This window comes from Pleurodeles waltl, chromosome 10 (genome assembly GCF_031143425.1).
Source record: "Pleurodeles waltl isolate 20211129_DDA chromosome 10, aPleWal1.hap1.20221129, whole genome shotgun sequence".
In the NCBI taxonomy this organism is placed as follows: Eukaryota; Metazoa; Chordata; class Amphibia; order Caudata; family Salamandridae; genus Pleurodeles; species Pleurodeles waltl.
The window spans coordinates 893181312-893203296 of record NC_090449.1 but is presented as its reverse complement, the minus strand read 5'-3'; the positions used below and the strand labels follow the sequence as shown (position 1 = coordinate 893203296).

The following is a 21985-nucleotide window of genomic DNA, read 5'->3' as shown; positions in this document are numbered from 1 at the left end:
TGCCATTCTGTGTTTTCGTTTGTTGCAAATAGGTCTATTTCTGGTGTCCCCCATTTTTTAAAGTACTTTTGAAGTACCTGGAAGTGAATCGCCCATTCGTGTGTTTGTTGGTGATCCCTGCTTAGGAGATCTGCCAGCTGATTGTGTATTCCTGGAATGTATTCTGCTAACAGATGAATGTGATTGTGAATTGCCCATTTCCATATTGTCAGTGGTAGTAGGGTCAGTTGAGATGAATGTGTCCCGCCTTGTTTTCTGAGGTAATACATGGTCATCATGTTGTCTGTTTTTATCAGAACAATCTCGTGTTTGAGAAGGGATTGAAACGCTTTAAGGGCAAGAAACACAGCTAATATTTCTAAATGGTTTACGTGAAATTCTTACTGTTTGGAATCCCATTCCCCTTGATATGTCGAGAAGAGCTCCCCAACCTATCATTGATGTGTCTGTTATTATTGTGGTCTGAGGCACAGGGTCTTGAAATGACCACCTCTTAATTAGATTGCTGAGATTCCACCACTGAAGGGACATGTGCGTTTGGCGGTCCATCAACACTAGATCTTGCAATTGACCGTGTGCCTGAAACCATTGCTTTGAGTGGTTTTGTTGTAAAGACCTTATGTTGAGTCTTGCATGTGGAACTATTGCTGTGCAAGATGCCATCATCCCAAGAATCTACATGATAAATCTTACAGTGTATTGTTGATTTGGCTGTTTGTATGGTATGAGATCTTGGGAAGCTCGTATCCTTTGTGTATTTGGATAATACAGGGCTTTTTGTATATTCAAAATAGCACCTAGGTAAGGTTGTACCTATGCTGGTTGGAGGTGAGATTTCTGGTAATTTAGAGTGAACCCTACTGTATGTAGGGTTTCTATCTATTACGTACTGAGTGTGTTGTTGGCTTTGTGTAAAACTGCTTGATTTTATTAGCCAATTGTCTAGATATGGAAAGACGTGAATGTGTTGACTTCTTAAGTAGGCTGCTACTACTTCTAGACATTTTGTGAACACTCTTGGAGCTGTTGTTATGCCGAACGGCAGAACTTTGAACTGATAATGTTTTCCTGCTATGACGAACCTGAGGTATTTTCTGTGAGCTAGATGGATGGGTCTATGGAAATACACATCACTGAGGTCTAAAGCAGTCATGTAATCTTGTTTCTGTAGTAGTGGAATGATGTCCTGTAGAGTTACCATGTGAAAGTGTTCTGACAGGATGTATAGATTGAGAGACCTGAGGCCTAGGATAGGCCTTAGAGTGCCAACTTTTTGGGAATGAGGAAGTATAGTGAGTATACCCCTGTTCCTTGTTGAGAATGTGGGACCAATTCTATTGCTTGTTTTAGTAGTAGTGATTGTACCTCCTGTTGCAACAGAACGTTGTGTTCTAGGGCCAATTTGTGGTAACGTGGTGGGATGTTTGGAGGGGTGGAGATCAATTCTAGGCTATAGCCATTGCGGATAATTGACAACACCCAATGGTCTATGGTGATATTTTGCCAACAAGAGTGGAATTGCTGTAGTCTGCCTCCCACAGGTGATGTGTGGGGTTGAGGGATGGGAAATAAGTCACTGTTTGGATGGTGTAGTGGCTTGTTTTGAGGTTTGGAATTCACCTCTGTTTCTGAAATATTGGCCTCTATAAGACCCTCTAAATCCCGCTCTCTGATATATTGTTGCTTCTGTTGTCCTTGCTTTGCCTGGGAGGTAGAGGCTTCAGAGGATTGAGGTTTGAATCTTCCCCTAACCTGTTGCCTGCGAAAGGAGCCTCTGTAAGGTGTTGTGTATAATGCTCCCACTGCTGTGGCAGTGTCTGAGTCTTTCCTCAGCTTTTCTATGGTGGTAACGACCTCAGGCCCAAATAAGTGTTTCTTGTCAAAAGGCATATTGAGTACTGCCTGTTGGATTTATGGCTTAAAGCCAGAAGAGCGTAGCCATGCATGCCTCTTTATTGTAATGGTGGTATTTACATTCCTTTCGGCCATAGCGGGAACATCGAGGACAGACCTTATCTGGTTGTTGCTTATGGCCTGTCCTTCTTCTACAATCTGTTGGGCTCGCTTTTTGATGCTCTTTTGGGAGGTGCTGTGTGAGTTCTTGCATCTCATTCCAGTGGGCTCTATCATATCTGGCAAGAAGTGCTTGTGAATTTGCAATTCGCCATTGGTTGGCCGCTTGCGTGGCCACTCTCTTGCCAGCAGCATCACACATCCTACTCTCTCATCAGGTGGAGGCGCATCCCCTGAGGATTGGCTGTTAGCCCTTTTTCTAGCCGCACTCACCACCACTGAATCAGGAGGAACTTGGTGTGTGGTGTAGTCTGGGTCTGTAGGAGCAGGTTTGTACTTTTTGTCAATACGCAGAGTAATTACTCTAGCTAAAAATTTGGTCTGCATGACTGACCATTCCAGGCAACATGGGAAGGCACTGATATATAGAGTGAGTGGAAGACAGAGCGTTGAACAAGAAATCCTCCACTAGGTGCTCAGTATACATAAGCACCCAATGATAAGCAGCTGCCCTGCATGTATGCAGTAGTGTCCTCTGGTGGAGAAGGCTTGGCGGGGTATAAGTCAGGATCATTATCTGGAATAGGATCTGGGTCATATAGATCCCAAGGATCCAATGTATCCCCATGAGAGTACTGTGAGTGCGTTGGTGAAGGCAACAGTGGTGGACTAGTGTGTGGAGGTGAAAAAGAAAGCTGTGGTGAATGAGGAGAAGTAGGGACCGGTACTGGCTTCTACTTTTGCTTGTACATTTTTGCTGGTGGTTGAACAGAGTCTAATTCCTCTTGAAAAGTCAGCTTTCTTTTAGTTTTCAAAGGAGGTGCAGTAGCAATTCTGCCAGTTTCTTTGTGTATATGGATTCTGGATTGTCTCTCATCCATAACCTCCAGTATGAGCTGAATCTCAGTGTCCTCATCAGAAGGTCTGTAAGATTTCTGCATTGGATTCAAACTTTGTTTGAGGCAGCTCGAAAGTCCTTGTTCCTCTGTACAAGAAGCTTTCTTGGGTTCCGAAGTTTGGATCTTTTTCGGTCCCGAAAATGGAGTCGGGTGTTTCGGATCCGAAGCAGGTGTCAAAGCTTCGACTCCGAGGAATGAGGACGCTTACTGGAGTCCGAGGCAGAATTCTTTACCGATTTACTCGACTCCGAAGTGGACGGAGGAGTGGCCTTTTTTGGCGCCGAACCAAAGGTCGGTCGACGACAGCCTTTTTTCGGGTTCGTTGGTGTACCCAAGGCCTTCGGTGTTTTTTTTTATGTGGGCGTAGGGGCAGACGTACTCACCTGCTGGCCAGCAGTGATAGGCCTATCTTCTTCCGATTCTTGCTCGGAGTCTGTGTCTCGGATGGGGACTGCTGTCTGCACCTGTTCTTCTTCCATGACGTTGAGATGCTCTGTACTTTTTGACGCCATCTCTAACCTTGTGGCTCTCCGATCCTACAAGGTCTTCTTGGATAAAAACGATTGACAGGCCTTACAATCTTCTTCTCGGTGGTCTGGAGAAAGACACAGATTACAAACCAGATGTTGGTCTGTATAGCGAAACTTCGCGTGGCACCGAGGGCAGAATCTAAATGCAGTCCAATCCATCAGGCTTCCACGTGGTAGGCCCGAGCTGGATGTGTGCGCCGAGAAGGGCGAAATCTATATTCCGACGATACTATCGGTTCGAAGCTAGATGGAACGCGATCAAAACAATACCGACGATTACATGAGTTTTCTAAGGTTTCCGATTTGAAATCTCAGAGCGAGAGGAAACAAGTCTGAACCCGACAGCGGAAAGAAAACAATCTAACAATGGAGTCGATGCCCATGTGCACTGTATCCAAAAGGAGGAGTCACTCGATCCTGTGACTCCAAAAAGACTTCTTCGAAGAAAAACAACTTGTAACACTGCGAGCCCAACATTAGATGTCGGAAGAGATATGCATAGCATGTGTATCTGTAGCTACACATGCCATTGAACGCATACATATATATACTAAAAAGGCCACGGGCGCCTGGAGAGGAGGGAGGGTGCATGTGAATCTGTAGCACTACATGCCACAAACAGATGCTTACTGGGTAAGTAACATTTTCCTTTCCAGTCACATTTGTGGCTGTAGATACACATGCTCTGCATAGACTGTAAAGCAATCTCTAAGTGGAAGCAGTGACTAGCCTGTGGGAGTTGCAGTTGACTTGAAAAGTGTTATTTTACTGCTTGGCCTACATTGGCTTGCTGGTGTGCAAGTACATCAACACAATAGTGTTATGTAAATGTATGTGGTGTAGATCATGTAGCTGCCTCACAAATGTCAGCTATGGGTATATTTCCAAGGAAAGCCATAGTGGCTCCTTTCTTCCTGGTAGAGCGGAAGATGTCTTTGAGCTTTAGCATAACAGGCTTGAACACATTTTACTATCTACCTAGCTACGCTGCCAGTAGATATTGGATTGCCTTTATGAGGAAGTGAGAAAGCTACCAAGAGCTGTTTGTTTTTTTATAATCCTTTAGTTCTATCAATGTAGAAAATTAATGCATGTTTAACATCTAAAGTGTGAAGGGCTCTTTCGGCAACTGAGTCAGGCAACCGGAAGAAGAACGGTAACTCAATTGAATCATTAATGTGGAATTAACCACTTTAGGGAGGAATTTTGGATAAGTGAGAAAAAACACTTTATGCCTATGAATTTGGAAATAATGGTTCTTCCAAGGTCAGGGCCTTGAGCTCACTAACACGTCAGAGTTGTGATAGCAACTAAAAAATACACTTTCCATGAGAGGTACTGAAGAGGACATGAGTGAAGTGCCTCAAAATAGAGGTCCCATGAGCCTAGTACAGACAATATTGAGATTCCATGATGGTGCAGGAGGCACTCTTGGTGGAATTACCTGTTCAAGACCTTCCATAAAGGCTTTGATCACTTGAATTCTAAACAGGGATGCATGTTGTGTGTTTTGTAATTATGCAGCTACAGCTGTGAGATGTAAGTGAATGGAGGTGTAGGTTAAAATTGCTTTTTGGAGATGAAGCAAGTAGCAGACAATGTCTTGGGCAGTAGCTTTAATGAGATTAATGTGTTTGGGTTGACAGTAGCAAAAAAGTGTTTCCACTTTGTAGCACAACAAGCTCTAGTAGTGGGTTTACAAGCTTCTCTGAGAATGTCCATACATTCTGCAGGCAAATCCAAGTAACCAAACTCTAAGACCTCAGGAGCCGTATTGCAAGGTTGAGAGATTTGGTTGTCTGGGTGTCTGACCTGACCTTGGTTTTGAGTGAGAAGGCCCGGCCTGCTAGGAAGCTTCTCGGAGGGTACTACTGAGAGGTCCAGTAGTGTGGTGAATCAGGGCTGCCATGCCCATGTGGGAGCTACAAGGATCATGTTGAGAAATGTCTGCCTAATCTGTCAAACTAGAAATGCTATGAGAGGGAGAAGCGGAAAAGCATAGGCAAATATCCCTGACCAGCTCATCCACAGAGCATTGCCCACAGAGGATGTGGGTACCTGAAGGCGAAGTCTTGGCATTTTGTGTTTTCTGCTATGGAGCAAAGATCTATTTGAGGTGGTCCCCACTTCCAGAAGCATTTCTGAAGGACTTGCGGGTGGAGTTCCCATTTGTGGACATGTTGCTGCATCCTGCTGAGCAGGTCTGCAAAGTCATCATCCATTGCTAGGAGATACTCTGCCACCAGGCGAATATGATGGTGGAGGGCCCATTTCCACATTGGCTGACAGAGTTGTGAAGATTGGAATAATCGTGTCCGCCCTTGTTTCTGAAGGTAGTACATTAATGTCATGTTGTCTGTGCCGACTAAGGCAACCTTGTGAGAGAGGTGATGAAGAAATGCTTTCAGGGCTAGAAATACTGCCTAAAGCTCTAGGAAGTTGATGTATAGGGATTGATTATGTGGATCCCACTGACCCTGTACTGAAGGTTCTTGAAGGTGAGGGTCCCAGACTGTGTGTGATGAGTCTGTTATCAGGATGATCTGAGGCAAAGGGTCTAGAAGAATCCACCCTTTCAACTGGTTGGCGCAGAGAGCGGGGAGTATGGAGGTCTAACAACACTAGATCTTCCCAGTGACCCTGCGATTGAGCTTACTGACGAGACAGACACTGCTGCAGGGGACACATATGGAGTCTGGCGAGGGGAACGATGGCAAGGTAGGAGGCCATCATCCCTAACAGGCGCATCCCAGTCCTGACCATGTATGATGAATTCTCTCGAAACTGAGGGAGAAAAGACAAAGTTGTGACCACGAGCCACATTGGGGTAAAAAAAAAAAAAAAGTGCTGAAAAGACGCTCCTCTGTGACAATCAGTTGTCCCCTTTTTCGGTGCTCATCTGGGAGGTACTGGAGGAGCTCCTCCATCTCATCCCAGTGAGCCTCATCATATCTCGCAAGTAAAGCTTGTGAGCTGATGATGCAACAACTATTGGCTGCCTGCGCAGCCACTGTTTATCCTGCGGCATCAATCTTTTTGGCCTCCTTGTCTGGGCGTGGAGGGTCTCCTGTGGCCTGACTATTGGCCCGTTTGCATGCAGTGGTATTCACAATCTGGCGGAACCAGTGATTTTATGTAAATTGGATCAGAGGGCGCAGCATGCCAGGGAGCATGGGAGGAACTGGATATCCCTATGAGTGGACGTTAGGGTATCAAAATGAAGTCTTGCTCAATGGAGTCCCTGTGCAGCTCAACAATGTGCAATGCGGCTGCTCGAGCTATTACCTGCTGGTAGGATGTAGGGTCGGGTGAGGGTCGTGCAGGGTATTAACCGGAATCTGTGGAAATCATGGGATCAGGGTCAAATGTGTCCCATGGATCTGGGTCCTGCTGTGTGTCACCCAAATCTACCCCAGTGAATAAAGGGGAACCATGTGGTGTTAAATCTCTTGCAGTAGGAAAGGAAGGTGAATAAGGAGGGGAGAGGGGTGGAGGTGGTGAAGAAGGTGTTTGAGGAGGAGGAAGAGGAAAACACTTGTCAATAGTAGTGATAACCTTTTCTTTAGATTTCTTTGGAAGTGGTGAAGTGTCCAGGGCCTCCTAAAAGGATAGTGTCCTCTTGAAGGTGACAGGGGGAAGCAATAATGAGCCCTGTACCCTCCTGGATGTGGAGGCAGCACTGACGAGTGCCCATGGTCTCCAAAATGGGTTCAACAGGAAATTGTGTGGGCAAAGATTGACTAGAGCCTTTTGGTGGAGCATGTTCAGCTTGCTGCAGAAGGGGTCTGTGCTGAAGGTTGGTTGGAAGTAGAGACAATATCTCGGATCGAAGATGTTGAGGTCAATGCCTAAAACGATAATTTGGCCGTGGCAATTTTCGGTAATTGGTCGAAGGGTGGAGCATCCAAGTTTGTTTTACAAAACCAGCCATGGCCTGGTGGCAGTGGCATCCCGACAACCTCGGTAAGGTTTTCTGGAAGTCTTAGAGGGGGTGGGAGGGGCCACGGTACTCACAGGTTGCGCCAATGTCTCCTCATGGCTTTCGAAATCTGACTGAACGTTGGAGTCAGAGTCCTGGGTGGAGAAGGCCTCCTCCTGTTCCGGCTCCTCCCCGAAGATGTCAGGAGTTTCTTCTGAAGTCTTGTGGGCCCTCTCTAGTTGACAAGCTCTTCGGTCGAGAAGGGTCTTTTTTTTTTACCTGAAGGATCTGCAGGCATCGCAAGTGGCTTCTTGATGGTCAGAGAAAAGGCACAGGTTACACACCAGATGTTGGTCATGTGTGGGAATTTTGCATGACACGGAGGACAGAATTGAAATGGCATCTGTTCCATCAGGGGAGCATAGTAGTCGGTGCCATGTGCTGAGGTAGGCCTGAATAGACGAGGGGCCATGGAGGCCGTGCAGTCGGTTTTCAGACCGATGGAATGAGACAAGCGCGAGAATGTAAGAAAACTCAATCGAGAACAAAACCTTTGATGGAGCAAAGGACAGAAAGAAGGCTTTAGAAACCAGAGTGAGGGGAAGATGGAGCGAAGACACACCACTTTCAGTGTGAGAAAGATTTCGGGGAGGCCAGTGACAAGGTTCCATAGGCTATCCTGAAAAGAATTAGATACGGAGAGCTGTTTTGAGGTCATCTTCATGGATGTACGTTTTGATTCCTCTCTGCAATCTGAATTGATATTGAGCATCTTTAACCAATGTGCTAATGTGGGTTTGATTTATTTTTTTGTTAAGCATGAACTCCAGGGATGTTCCTTGTCAATTTACCGTAGGCTGCAGCTCAATATGTTCAGAGAGTTTAGCCAAGATTAGATGAGAATGTTACATTGAGATGGGGACATAGGGATTTTGTTTTTAGGGAATTGAACTTGAGGTGGTGAGCCAACATCCAGCATTGAATATTTTCTAGGACTGACAACAGCATAACAATGTCTTCTGTGGAAGACATTTTCAAAAGCAGCAATGTGCCAAACACACAAAAACGTAATGAGAGTGTAATAGAATAAAACTTGGGTCCCATGGAAATGTTAAAGAGTTTAGGGGAAACAACGGAACCTCGGGGTACACTTTGAAGGGAGAAGGTATGAAAGAGAGTACATGAAATCTGATAATTGTATTTGCTGGCATCTATTGTCCTTGTACAAGTAAAAAGAGAGAACTGAATGGGTCATTTAGAGTTTTGCGGTGCTCTCACCCCAACAAACTTGCAACATTCTAGCTCTGTTTAGAGTTGAAGAAAGCACTGGGTTTACATCAGAAGATAAATATCTAGCAGTGTACATGTCTGAAAGCAGGAAGATCCAGTGAGTCTCTTACGACCAACATGCGTTCTTAAGGGTAATAGGCAGCATAGCTGTTTAGGAGCAGGTGTCCTCCCCACCAAAGTGGTGGCATGCTTCATCGTAGGGCATACGCATCTCATAGGGCTAGCCTTGAAATGGCCACAGGCCCCGCAGGGGACTCTCTCTGATGAAGATCTTTTGTTTGATTAGCCAAAAAGACAACCTGCACAGACTCTGTTTGAACTGTAGACTGGCTTTAAAGATGAGTGAATAATATGCTGATAACCTCTCCTACACTTAAGCAGCATGATTAAATTTAAGCATAAATTGCTACATTCAGAGTGTTAGAGAATATTTTCTGTCCTACCCGAAACTATTTACCTATACCAGTGCACTGAAGTAAGTAAATGTATTATGAATTAATTTGACTGGAAAATGTCTAAAAACAATGACATAGTGCAAGTAAGAAACATTCTTTCATAATCTGCTGGAGGGTGATAATCAGTTAATACACCAGTGTTAGTTCATCCACAGAGCTTTAAGTATACATTTGTAAATTCAGCTTCTCAAGAGAAGAGATGATTTAAGAGAATCTTTAGACCATGTCCATACTTAATTACACACTATGTTTAAATTGATTATCTTTATTCTGTTGTAAAAATGCTTGAAACTATTGCCAGTGTAGCCCCTGTGACAATAGATTGTAACATGTCAAATTTTCCTTCTTAACTACGTAGGTTGGTTTTCAATTAGTCGGTCAGTCCATTATACTGGAAGCCAAATTTCAAGCCTTTGTTTTATTTGTGTTCACATGCCATCAAAACTCAACAGCCAATCCCATATATTATCTTCTACTGCTGTTAAACTATTCTGTTTGTATGGGTGCTTTATTGCATTATATCTGTAGGGTCATTTCATTTGTGGGTTACCTCTACTGTCATTTCCTTGGATTGTTCTTCAACATGCTGAATGACCTCATAGCGAGTGCACCGATAATAGCCACCTGTAGAAGAACTGTGTTTTTTCCATTCTTCCAAACAAATCCAGCAGAAATCATATTTGCACTATGAAAAAATAAATAAAAAATATTTAACACTTGACATGACTTTTTCAATGTGATGGCATTCTATATTTGCTCAGATATCTAAATTCTGATTTTAAAAATGGAAGCTGCATACTATTTTTCCTTGTAAATTATACTTGTACAGTTCAGGATTCTTAATATGTTGTATTTCAAGCCTATTGCCAAGAACCTGTTTCACAGATCTTAATTTCCCCCAAGCATCATCAAAAATGCTCAGGGGTACAGCATCCATTCAACACTTTTACAACTATCAAACGTCACACACACACCATTGAAGAGTCCTTTCTGCTAGGCTTCTTTCTATGAGGCTCTCTGAATTGAGAAACTGAGGAAGGGTTCAAGACAACTTCGAGAAGTCATAATTTACAACTGCGCAGCTCTCTTTCAAGTGACTCAATTGCAGTACAAAGGGAACTTTGATAAAGGAAAGCAGAAGATTCAGTTGAATGTGATAAGTGTGCACGTAGGTTAGAATTCTCCTCCAAAGACTCCCAACAATTACACATGCAACAACATATGGGGCAAAAAGACGGCATAACAGTTCAATAATGAAGATGTTGAACTTTTTCCTAGGTCATGATCTGTTTTTTCAGTTGACAATCTAGATATGTGGGAGGCAGAAAACAGATATCAATAACTTTATACTCTTCTATTCTTCTACAATAAAGGAGAAGATGTTTTCAAGTACGCTGGGGTTGCAAAGTACAATTTATGCTTTAAGAAGTGGCAAAGACCATGCTGTTTCAAGATCATCACATTAGAAATTTTTGTTTAGGTCACATTTATTGGAGAGTATGAAATGATGCTACTATTATGCGTTTCAATTCAAATGCTATCATAGATAATTAGTTTATCCTATGTTATTATTATGGATAACATAATCCACATATTTCTCTCAAAAAGTGTTATTCTTTACTTGTTTGAAATCCGACAATAAAAAAAAAACCTTTTTAAGAAAATAAAAAAGTCCAATTGTTTGATTGTTCTTAGCAATGCTTGATGTGTGAGATTTTAAAAAGTAGATCAATTGTCGCTTAAAGTAAAAGATGTGTACTAAATGTAACAAATTAAAAGAGATTAATCTTCAAACATCAACAAGTGAATTTTCAGCAGGATGGGGAAATTAGTAGGTGAGGGAAATCATACGAAGACTATCAGGGAGGCAAACAAAATATACAGAGAGAAGCAATAGTGCAAGTTGTTTCGAGACTGTGGTTCCAATGGTTCGCATACATTTTGACAGTATGTTAAAAAACTGAGAGTAAGCATAACACATTAGGGGTTCAGCTTCATCTTTTATAGGTGGGAATATTCACCACCTTTAATTTTCCTATTTTTTTTTGGTATCTTTATATATGCTTTTATATTGTAACTCTTGAACAAGATGCGATTACATCGTCACACATTACAATTGCAGTGTATATACAGTGATCAAGTATTATCCAATATGTAGCCTCTTATTACATCCGTGAGTTCAGACAGAAGCAGTACAATACAATAAGGTCTCACCCGATATGTCCCGAGCTCTCCACCTTGATACAGTTTGTCTCCTTCATCCTATGGTAACCAAAGCACACTAGGAGCCCGCAGCATATCCATTAGGGGTCTTTCTATCTGCATCCTGAGTTCCTCCTTCCACGGGCTCCCCCGTTTCTTTACCAATTAGGTATTTCTTATAAGCTACCCAATATTGTTTAGGTCTACTAGTTGGAGGTGTTAGCTCATTATATGTATCTGTTTGTGTGTTGCAGTATTGCATATCGGCGTGCCATTTCTTTATTGTCAGTAGTGGCCCTCGATCCCATCTCATGGCTATCCTATGCTTTGCCAGCAACAGCCCCATAGATATCAAGCGTCAAATTGCTTTCTGCACCTCCCTATCGTAGCTCAGCAGTGCCAGGAGGGGCGTACGTGCCAGCTGCTGTCCTCCTATGGCTTCTAATTCTGCAAATATTTTACCCCAGAACTGTTGTATGCCCCTGCAGGCCCATGCCATAGGTAAAAAACCCACCTGCTCTTCACACCACAGCTGGAGCACGTAGCTTCTGCACGCAATCCATATTAATAAAGTTTGAAGGGTGTGTAATATACCCTGTTTATGTATTTGAAGTGTATCAAACGATGCCTGCAGTTTAGGGAGATCCTAAATTTTCCTCTGATACATATTTGCCTACTTCACTGCCAAATAAAGCTGAAAACTGCTCTGTTTTTGTTCCGGCTCAAGTAGTACACATCCTTTATGAAATAGTAGATCGATAGATGCACCCAGACCGCGTGGAATAAAAGCAGCATTATATAAGGAGGATGTTAAATATTGGACAAGAGACCTCATACAGCATTTCAACTACTGCCACAATACACCTGAGTTGGCAGGGCTTGATCTTACACGCAATATTTTAAAAAAGGGCTCCCCGTACAACCCTGCAAGCTACTATTTCATCTCTTCAATTGACACTGCAGACAAGGGTATGCTAGGTGACTGTTAAATTTGTTTTTATTTTTGGTTCAATATAACAAACCTTTGCTGTGTTATCAGACAGGATTTCAGTGTGGGTACCTCAGACATACTGGCTTTATTACTATTAATTAATTGAACAAATCGTATCACTGTTGCTCTAGTATATGCCTCAACTGATTTCAGAGCAGCTTTCAATTGAGAGGATAAAATGGGAAAAACTGACCAGGTGAGGTATTTCCCATCATCTGCTGCCAGCAGTTCAGACTCGTTGTTCTAACTCTTGGGTCCAAATTATGTTGATACAAAATTGATTACTATCACACAAAATTAAAACCAACTGAATCTGATGCAGGGATGCACTTGTGCACCCGTTTTTCAGTGTGTTTGTGGCATACATGAGTATGGCACTGCATAGAGAAAATCATTCCCTCCCTATATGTAGACAACACTGTCCTTTTAAGTGGAACCAGAGTAGTAATCGAAAGGCAGCAACAGACCTTTTAGCAGTAAGAAAGAACGCATATACAGATAAAACTAAAATTATGGTCAATGGTCACAAATTTAACAAATACTGGAAAAGCAAATATGCCTCGCCTTTGTGACCTTTTGAATTTGCTAATTTGGAGATGCTGTACAGCAATGGGCAAGATGCTGAGAGCAAAGAGGAGTGGGTGGAGGAGGTGAAAAGCATGATGTAAAGGACAGAAACACAGGGGGCAGGGGGAGAGGCAAACATGAGGGAAAGCAACAAGTAGCGTGGAGGGGCAGGGGATTTGTCAAGAGAAGCACACCACACCAGATAGAGCTTGCAAAAAGAGGGAGACAGCCACACAGAGGGAAGGTGTAGGTATCTGGCAGGGGGAGGAAAACACATGGGAGAGAGAGGTGGGAAAAGTGTGCTCATGGAGTGCTTAAGCAAAAAGAAAAAAATCAGTTCCCTAAAATTGAAAAATAGAAGTGTAAAAGCCAATCACAGGGATTGTAAAAAGCTAAGATTCTGGGGATGGGTAAACACAATATGGAAAAGCAGTGATAAAGAAAAGCTATTGCTGAAGAAGCAAGCAAATGACAGTGACAATATGGCCAACCAATGGTAAGCAACAGATATGCTGTAAGCAGCCATCAGTTCTTAGTAAGCCTACAAAATGTCATTTGCAGCCAGATAGCTTGTGATGTCTGGTAGGCTCAACTTAAAAAGAACAGCAAGCTGGCCCTTAGGGACAAACACTATAATGTGTTGCAATGTACAAGAATCTTGGTGTATGTTAAGGGTCGATATCACCATCTTGCTGCAATGAAAGCTCAATGCTCATCTCTCACCTACCTACTTCTTAAATTAGCAAATAAGTTAACTGGCCCCTCTGTTCATGACGTAGTGATCACTTTCAAAGACAATCTAAAATTAATCATATTGAATGGTGACAGACCTTTTCTTGGTAGGATATCACAGTGGCTGGCTATATGGTGCTTTGTAGTAGGCATAAAAGACTGTTTGGGCTGCCCAACTATATGATGTAAGAACATTTAAGACTGAAGTTTCAACTTGTGCAACAATTTACACTACGGAAGCCACCTGGCTTTTTGTGTTAGGAGTTCGAGGTGAGACACTAAAGTCGCTAGGGCTGGCAGAACCTCAATGAATACCTAAATTATCTGAACTTCCGTTGCTATCCTACTTGAGTACAGCAATTAATTCATTAGAGGAAAGAAGACCATGAAATCAAGGTAATTCATGTTGTGATTCTATTTTGCTTTATTTAAAAATGGTGGTGATCCACAATTATCTGGTCAACTTTTGGGATACATGGAGAAGGTTTTTCAGTGTTTCTGCTAAGTACATTGCAGGGTAGATCAGTGACACACCCTGGACCTGTGAATAACAGACAAGTTACTTGCCTTCGGTAGAGCCTTATCTGGTAGCAACAATATCTAGTTGCAGATTCCTTACCTTAGAATTTACCCAGGCGTCAGTATGGATCCATAGGTTTTTCTCAAACAGTACCCCTGCATGCCGTTAGGTGGTGTCGATCAGCTCTGCGTCCGTGCTGAATATGATCTCATGGTTCTTATATGGGCGCCACCCCGGCATGCAGACGTCAGTTTATTTTCACAACTTTCCACGTCAGAAGGATAGAGCCATGAAGAACACTGACCACTGGTAACCCAAACTTAGAGCCCTGAAAGGGGAGTGCCTATCCCTAAAAATCAGTTCGCAGAGCGGGGAGGATGGGTGGGTTGTTAAGGAATCTGCAACTAGATGCTGTCTCTACTAGGTAAGGCGTTACCGAAGGTAAGTAACTTGTCGATGGAGTCCTAGAGGACCGAACTGGGAAATTGCCCATCCCAACGGACCTGACTATCCAGACAGTAGTGTTTGGTAAACATGCGCAGAGATGCCCTCATTGCCGCCTGACTGACGTCAAGGACTGGAACTTCGCGAGCTAACGTAGTGGTCGTAGCCATAGCTCTGGTAGAATGAGCAAGCAAGCCCTTAAGGGGTTGCTTCTTAGCCAGTGTGTAGCAAATTTTAATGCAGAGCACAGCCAATCTGGAGATGGTTCTCTCCTGCACTGGCCGACCTTTCTTTGCACCCACATAAGCAACAAAGAGTTGATCATCCACCCGGAACTCTTTGGTACGATCAAGGTAGAATGCCAATGATCTTTTTGGGTCCAGGCAGTGGAGTTCCTACTCTTCCTTTGAAGGATGCAGGGGTGCGTAAAAAGTAGGTAAGGTGATTGATTTGCCTACATGGAGGGGCATACCACTTTTGCCAGAAAGGAGACTCTAGTGTGAATCACCACTTTGTCAGAATAGATGGAAAGGTAAGGTGGCTTAGATGACAACGCCTGCAGCTCACTCATCCTGCCAGCAGATGGAAGGCCACAAGGAAGGATGTTTTCAAAATGAGAAGTCTGAGAGGACAATTTTGGAGAGGCACAAAAGGAGCGCACATCGGAAATGTCAAACCTAAAAGCAAATCCCATTGGGACAAAAAAAAAAAATGGAGGAAACATATGAGTAAGGCCTTTTAGGAACCTATTTACAATTGGAGACTTAAACAAGGAAGGTTGATCAGGCAACCACAGAAAAGCAGATATGGCAGACAGATAACATTTGAGAGTGCCCATAGCAGAGTCCTGCTGGGCCTAAGAAAGGATAAACAACAAAATCTCAGAAATAGGGGCAGAAAGGGGGTCAACAAAATTGTCTGTACACCATAACACAAATTTCTTCCAACAACAGACATACAGGGTTTTGGTGGAGGGACGCTTGACAGCAAAGATAATGTTACAGATTTCAGGAGAAGGTCAAAAGCTGCCAACTGCCACCACTCAATCTCCACGCAAGAAGGCAAAGACTGGACAGGTTCAGGTGGAGAACCCTCCCCTGCTGCTGTGACAGACGATCCTCCCAAAGGGGCAGTATGATCGGAGGCTCGAGGGCCATGCTCAATAGCTCGGGATACCTGACTCTTCATGCCCAGTCCGGAGCCACAAGAATTACTTTGGTCCAGTTGTTCTTGATCTTCGTAAGAACTCCGGGCAGAAGTAATAAGGGCAGAAAGGCATTCAGGAGGCCTGAGTTCCACTCGAGACGAAAAGCGCTGCTGAGCGGTTGCTGCCTTGCTAATTACAACGCACAATACTGCTAATATGGAGGGTTCTCTGAGGAGGCGAACAGATCTAACCAAGGCTCTCCTCACTGCTGAAAGAGAACTTGCACCACCCTCCAAACGGAGCTGCCATTCGTGGTCGACTAAGCGCTGTCGGCTTAGTTCGTCAGCTCTGCCTTTCAGAGAGCCCACCAGATGGTGAACCGTCAGGGAAATACCCTGTTGTCCCAGCCATGTCCAGACGCTCAAAGCCTCTTGACAAAGGGTCAATGACACCACCCTGCCCTGCTTGTTGCAGTACCACATGGTGGTGGTGCTATCCGTGAATATCTAAATTACATTCCCTTTGAGAGAGGGAAGAAATGCTTTCAATGCTAGTCTGTTCGCCCGGAGTGCCAACAGATTGATGTGGAGTTTGGAACCAGCTGGAGACCAGATGCCTCAGATCTCTGCCTCTCCCCGGGGGCCGTCCCATCCCAGGAGTGATGAATCTGTCACTACTGTCAGATCTGGTTGAGGAGGGGAGAGGGATCAGCCTCTGACCCTATCGCAGTTCGTTAGCCACCACTGCAGATCTTGTGCAGTTCCCTCTGAGATCTGGACCATGTTGGAGAGATTTTCCTAATGCTGCGCCCACTGGAACTTTGGGTCCCACTGCAGAGCCCGCATATGCCACCTGGCTGTGTCACCAGCAGGATGCAGGAGGCCATGAGGCCCAGCAGCCTCAGAGTCATTCTCATCAAAATCCAGGATAGAGGATGAAACATCGGTGTCCTAGCCTGAATATCCTGGACTTGCCGCTCTGGAGGATAAGCCCAAAACTGCACTGTGTCCAGAACAGCACAGATGAAAGGGAATGTCTGAGAGAGAGTCAAGTGTGGCTTTGGCACGTTTATAGTGAACCCCAGTGAATGCTGGAGATCCGCCGCAGTCTGGAGGTGGGAGACAACAGCCTGGAGCGAGCCTGCCTTCAACAGCCAGTCATCGAGATAGGAGAAGACGGAAACCCCTGATTTGCGCAGATGAGCTGCAACCACTGCCATCACCTTGGTGAACACTTGAGGTGCACTGGTAAGGGCAAAAGGAAGCAAGGTGAACTTAAAGTGCTTGTGGTCTACCATAACTGTAAGTAACATCTGTGGGCAGGCAGGACGAGGATATGGAAATATGCGTCCTGCAAGTCCATCGCTACCATCCAGTCTCCTGGGTGCAGGACAGATAGAACCTGTGCCACAGTGAGAATTCTAAACTTCTCTTTTTAGAGAAAAAAATTGAGGGACCGAAGGTTTAGGATAGGGCGAAGGCCCTTGTCCTTTTTGGGCACCAGAAAGAGGTGGAAATAACAACCATGACCTACTTCTGAAACAGGGACTACCTCTACGGTTCCCTCAGTCAAGGGAGCCGTAACTTCCTTTCAGAGAAGTGTCAAGGGATCCTCCATCATCTGAACGTAGGATGGTGGCATGGATGGAGGGGTAGTCTTGAAGGGGAGGGAGTAGCCCCTTTGCACTGTCTGCAAAACCCACCTGTCTGACATGATGAACTGCCAGCAGAGCAGGTGACGGTGGATCCTACCTTCGACTGGTCCTTAGTGGGGAAGTGTCAGACTAGGAAGGTTTGGAGGCAGCTGCAGAGGAGGGCAGCAAACTGGCCAGATTGCTGGCTCCCTGATCCACAAGGATGGTGAATCCTATGTCCCCGGCCACGCAGAGGCTGGGCAGCATGCGCAGCACAGTGGCTGGAGGGAAATGGACATGGCTGGGTGCCCCTTCCGTAGCCACGAAAGGAGCAAAAAAGACTGAAGGGGATGAAGCGCCACCGCAAGGTCCAGGGACCTGGTCATAGAACTAGAATTCTCAAAGCGCTCGACCGCAGAGTCTGCTTCTCTCCGAAGAGACGGGTGCCATCAAACGGCATGGTCTTAAGATTAACTTGGACATCCCCTGAAAAGCAAGACGTTCTCAACTGGGCATGGCACCTCAAGACCACTGTCAAAGCAAATACCCTGCGCAGTGAGTCGGTTGTGCCCAGTCCACATCGGATTGTGAACTTTGCTGCATCTCTCCCATCTGCAACTGCTTGGGAAAGTATAGCCTAGGCTTCCTCTGGGACCTGTGGCAGCACTTGCGCAACCATATCCCACGGCGTGTGGGAATAATGGCCCAAAAGGCATGTGGTGTTCATGGACTGCAATGCCAGGCTGGCAGAAGAAAACATTTTTCCTCAAGTGTGTCCTGTCTCTTGGATTCTCTCAATTTGGGGGTGTGGAAGGGAGTGTGCCGAAGGAAGCAGAGGCTAGGATAACCAATCTCTCAGGGGTGGAGTGTTGCATCAAGAAACTGGGTCACCCGGTTCAGGGCGATAGTGGCAGGCAATTATCCTGTTCACAGGAGCCACTGTGCTGGGGTTGGACCAGGTAACCAGTAGGGCATCCGTAAGGGCTTTATTAAACAGAAGCAGGGGTTCAGAGGATGAAGCCCCAGGCTGAAGCACCTCTGTCAGGAGGTTAGTCCTCACTGCCACTGAAGGCAACTCAAGGTCCAGGACCTTGACTGCTCTCTGCCCCACCACTGAATATGAAGCTCCCTCCTCTGTAGCTACAGTGGGGGGAGAAAGTATCTGGTGATGTATCCAGTCCACTGGCTTCACCCAGGTCTGTACGATAGTCCATGGAGTCTTGAAGCTGGTATTCTAAAGGGTCCAGCAACCCCTCCCATTCCTCACCGTAACCTAGCTCAAAGGAATAAGGCTCAGAATCCGACATAGGGGCAAGGGAGTCGACAATGCGGATGGGGGAGGCACCGCCCGGGGGCACGAGTGGCATCAGGAGCGTCAACGTCAGGACCAGTGCAGAAGGAAGGTCAAGGTGGTACGACTGACCCCGGTCTGGATCCAACAATGGATCAATCAATCATAGCATTTGTAAAGCGCACTACTCACCTGTGAGGGTCTCAAGGCGCTGGGGGGGGGGGGGGGGGGGGGGGGGCTTGCTGCTACTGCTCGAACAGCGAGGTCTTGAGGTGTCTCCTAAAGGTTAGCAGGTCCTGTGTCTGTCGCAGGTGGGTAGGAAGTGTTCCACGTCTTGGCGGCGAGGTGGGAGAACGATCTGCCACCGGCAGTCATTCTGTGGATGCGTGGAATGGTGGCAAGGTCAGCAGATCGAAACTGGTGGGTCGAGGTGTAGAAGGAGAGTCGTCTGTTGAGGTATTCTGGTCTGGCATTGTGCAGTGCTTTGTGAGTGTGGGTGAGGAGCTTGAACGTTATTCTCTTGTTGATGGGGAGCCAGTGCAGGTCTCTCAGGTGGGCTGTGATGTGGCTGTGGTGGGGGGTGTCCAGGATGAGGCGTGGACCCATGGGTGCCCCTCGGAGCCGAGCCTGAAACTGCTGGTGCGGAACCCGAAGGGAACCCTTCTGACTCTGCAGGGCCCGAATGTGTGCCAGGGGAGCCATACTGCTAAAAAATGAGGTGCATGGCCTCATATAACTCCTTGAGTTGGGCAGGGGTCCGTTCGGCTCCCAGAAACTCATGGAGGCGCAGAGTCGGCCCAGACGCAGGTTCCCCAGAGGGAGGCCTAGATCAACAATGCTCCTACTCCCTCATCTTGTCGGCCTGACAGATAAAGTGAAGTGAAAGAACGCTTTGCCTTCTTCCAATGCTTTGACTTACCCGATTCGTCCCGAGAACCTGGAGTAGGGGACAAAGAGGGGGGTGCTCCGCGACCGACCCTGAAATCTTCCTCTCAACTGAGACCGGGACGTATGCGGAGTCGAACACCTGGCTGCCATCAGCTTTAGGGGCTGTTTCCTCAACCTTCGGATTCATGGCCCAGCACTCGGAGCATGACCTTGGGTCGTGATTGCAGTCCAGACACCAGAGGCACACAAGTTGCGGATCTGTCACGGACATCACACAATGACAGGATTCGCAGGGCTTGAACCTGGTCTTACAAGACATCCCTCGACGCACCAGGAGTAGAAATTCTCATAAAAGCTTCAACAAAAGTAAAAAAAAGACCAGTCAAAAAGTGACTTGAGGGGTAGGTCTTTCTTTGGACCAGCGCTGGCTGACATGGAAAGAAATAAAATGACATCAGAGCACAGGAGTGGCGCCTATGTACGACCTGCGACATCATATCTGGCGTGGACAACACAGATGACTGATGTAGGGCCGATTTATGCCATCTAACAGCCTGCAGGGGCACTGCTTGAGAAAACCCCCAGATCCAGACTGACACCTAGGGAAATTCTAAGGTAAGGAATCTGCAACTAGATGTCTCTATCAGAGAGGGTAGGAATAACAAGGGGTCATCCACTATAGTGTGGTCACCCACTAAAGCTGTGTCCTTTATTGAATGTCCAGGATTGTTAATACTGCCTGGGGAAACTGGTCTGACATGGCCAGTAAAGTCACTCTGGCGTGGAACCCACTCTAAGTCTAAGTTCTCGAAAGCTTTGAGGCAGGAAGTCGTTGCAAGGGCTGCACATTATGTGAAAGCATGGTAATGATCGTTCTTTGGAAGCTGCGAGTTTCTCCATTATGACTACATCCCTCAGCTTGAATAGCCAATCTGAGTGGGTGGGCATGGGGTCTGTACTTCACCTGTAGCTAATCACTTGTTTGGTGCCACAGAGAGCGAGGAATGTCTGTCACAAATATGTTGTCGATATCTTTTAACAGCTCATCTCATTACCTCTGATGTTAGGAGCAGCACCATAGCAAGTGCAAGACTCTACCATTTGCCTGCAGTTTGGCCAACAGGTATCCGTGTGTTGGGCTTCCATTCTGCTAGCCTGACTGTTGTATAGTACCAATACTGAATGACTTTGAGCATAGATTCCTTCCTAGAGGCACTGATAGGGGAGCTGCGTGTCCTGTGGAGGATGTCAGACCATTCTTTGGGTGAGAGTGCATTCTAGCTCAGCCTCCCAATGTCTCTGAGCCAGGAACTTGCCAATGTCTGTAAGCTTGTTGATAAAACTATAGATGCCCGAGAGAAGGTGTTTATTGTCTCTTTTAGTGAATACCCATTTATCAAATTTTGTGAGCAGTCTACTAGTGTGTGGGCAAATTGTAGGTTGAGTTACCCAGTGTTTGATAGCTATGTAATGTCAGTGCTCGCTGGCAGGGTTACCATAGTTAAGTTGGAGTTTTGAGTTACAAAAAGGCGTTTCCTTGTATGGTCAAAGAGGTCTCTATTGTGTTTGCAGTTGGCCATTTGCTAGCCATGGAATTCTGAGCCAGTTCGAGTGGTCAGAAATGTGGGGTTGCCTATAATTGGTATGAATGGGGAGATTAATGTGGATAAGCCTTTCAACAATATATTTCTGTCCCAGGCCTCCATAGTCGAGTATGAGATGGGGAGAGAGACTACAGGTGGGTGATGTTTCTTAGGTAGCCAAGGGAATTTTCAGATGTGCATACTCGCTATGGATTGATCTATAAAACACCAATATTTTTTTTAAGGATGGTCTGTGCCATCCCACCATGTGTCTGAACTAGGCTGCTAAGTAGTAGTGAGTGATGTGAAGGGCTCCAAGGCCGTCTTCTGCTATGGGTAATTATGTCCACTTTCTAACCACACGTGGTTTGTTGCCACCCCAAATTTAGGTGTCTATCAGGTATTGGAATTTGTTCAGAAGCAAGGGGAGGTGGGCATAGGTGGAGCAGTCTGCATGATATACAGTATCTTGGGTCATCTACACGGCAGCAATCTTACTCACCCAGGAGAGTCCCTTTGCCTTCCAGCTGTGCAATTCCCTGCATGTGGAGACCAACAGGTTGGCATAATTATGTTCTGCCGTCTCATGCAAGGTGGGTAGTACTTCAACCCAGTAGGTGTCCACAGGAAGGGGAACAGGTGTTCTAACTCAGCTCCGTCATTCTGTGATATGTTTAAGTTAAATGCAGGTGTTTTTTGGATATTTACTCTGAAGCCAAACATCCCCCTAAATGCATCCAGGTCTACCAAGAGGGCCCAGATGGAAAAGGCCTGTGTGTGGGACAGAGCAATCATAACATCATCAGCGTATAGTGCTATTTGTATTCTTTTTTGCTGAAAGTGATGCTTTGATCTGTGCATTCACCTGTATCCGCTCTGTC

The 21985-nt window shown here is 45.5% G+C and overlaps 1 protein-coding gene across 5 annotated transcripts in view; it reads right to left on the bottom strand.

Moving 5' to 3' along the window:
- ANKIB1 (ankyrin repeat and IBR domain containing 1) overlaps window positions 1-21985 on the bottom strand; it is a 379415-nt gene that overhangs the window by 156637 nt on the left and 200793 nt on the right. For all 5 annotated transcript variants that reach the window (XM_069211633.1, XM_069211632.1, XM_069211636.1 and 2 more), the window contains exon 12: window positions 9657-9791. In XM_069211633.1, the coding sequence (XP_069067734.1) occupies window positions 9657-9791 (135 nt within the window). The remainder of the gene's footprint in view (window positions 1-9656; window positions 9792-21985) is intronic.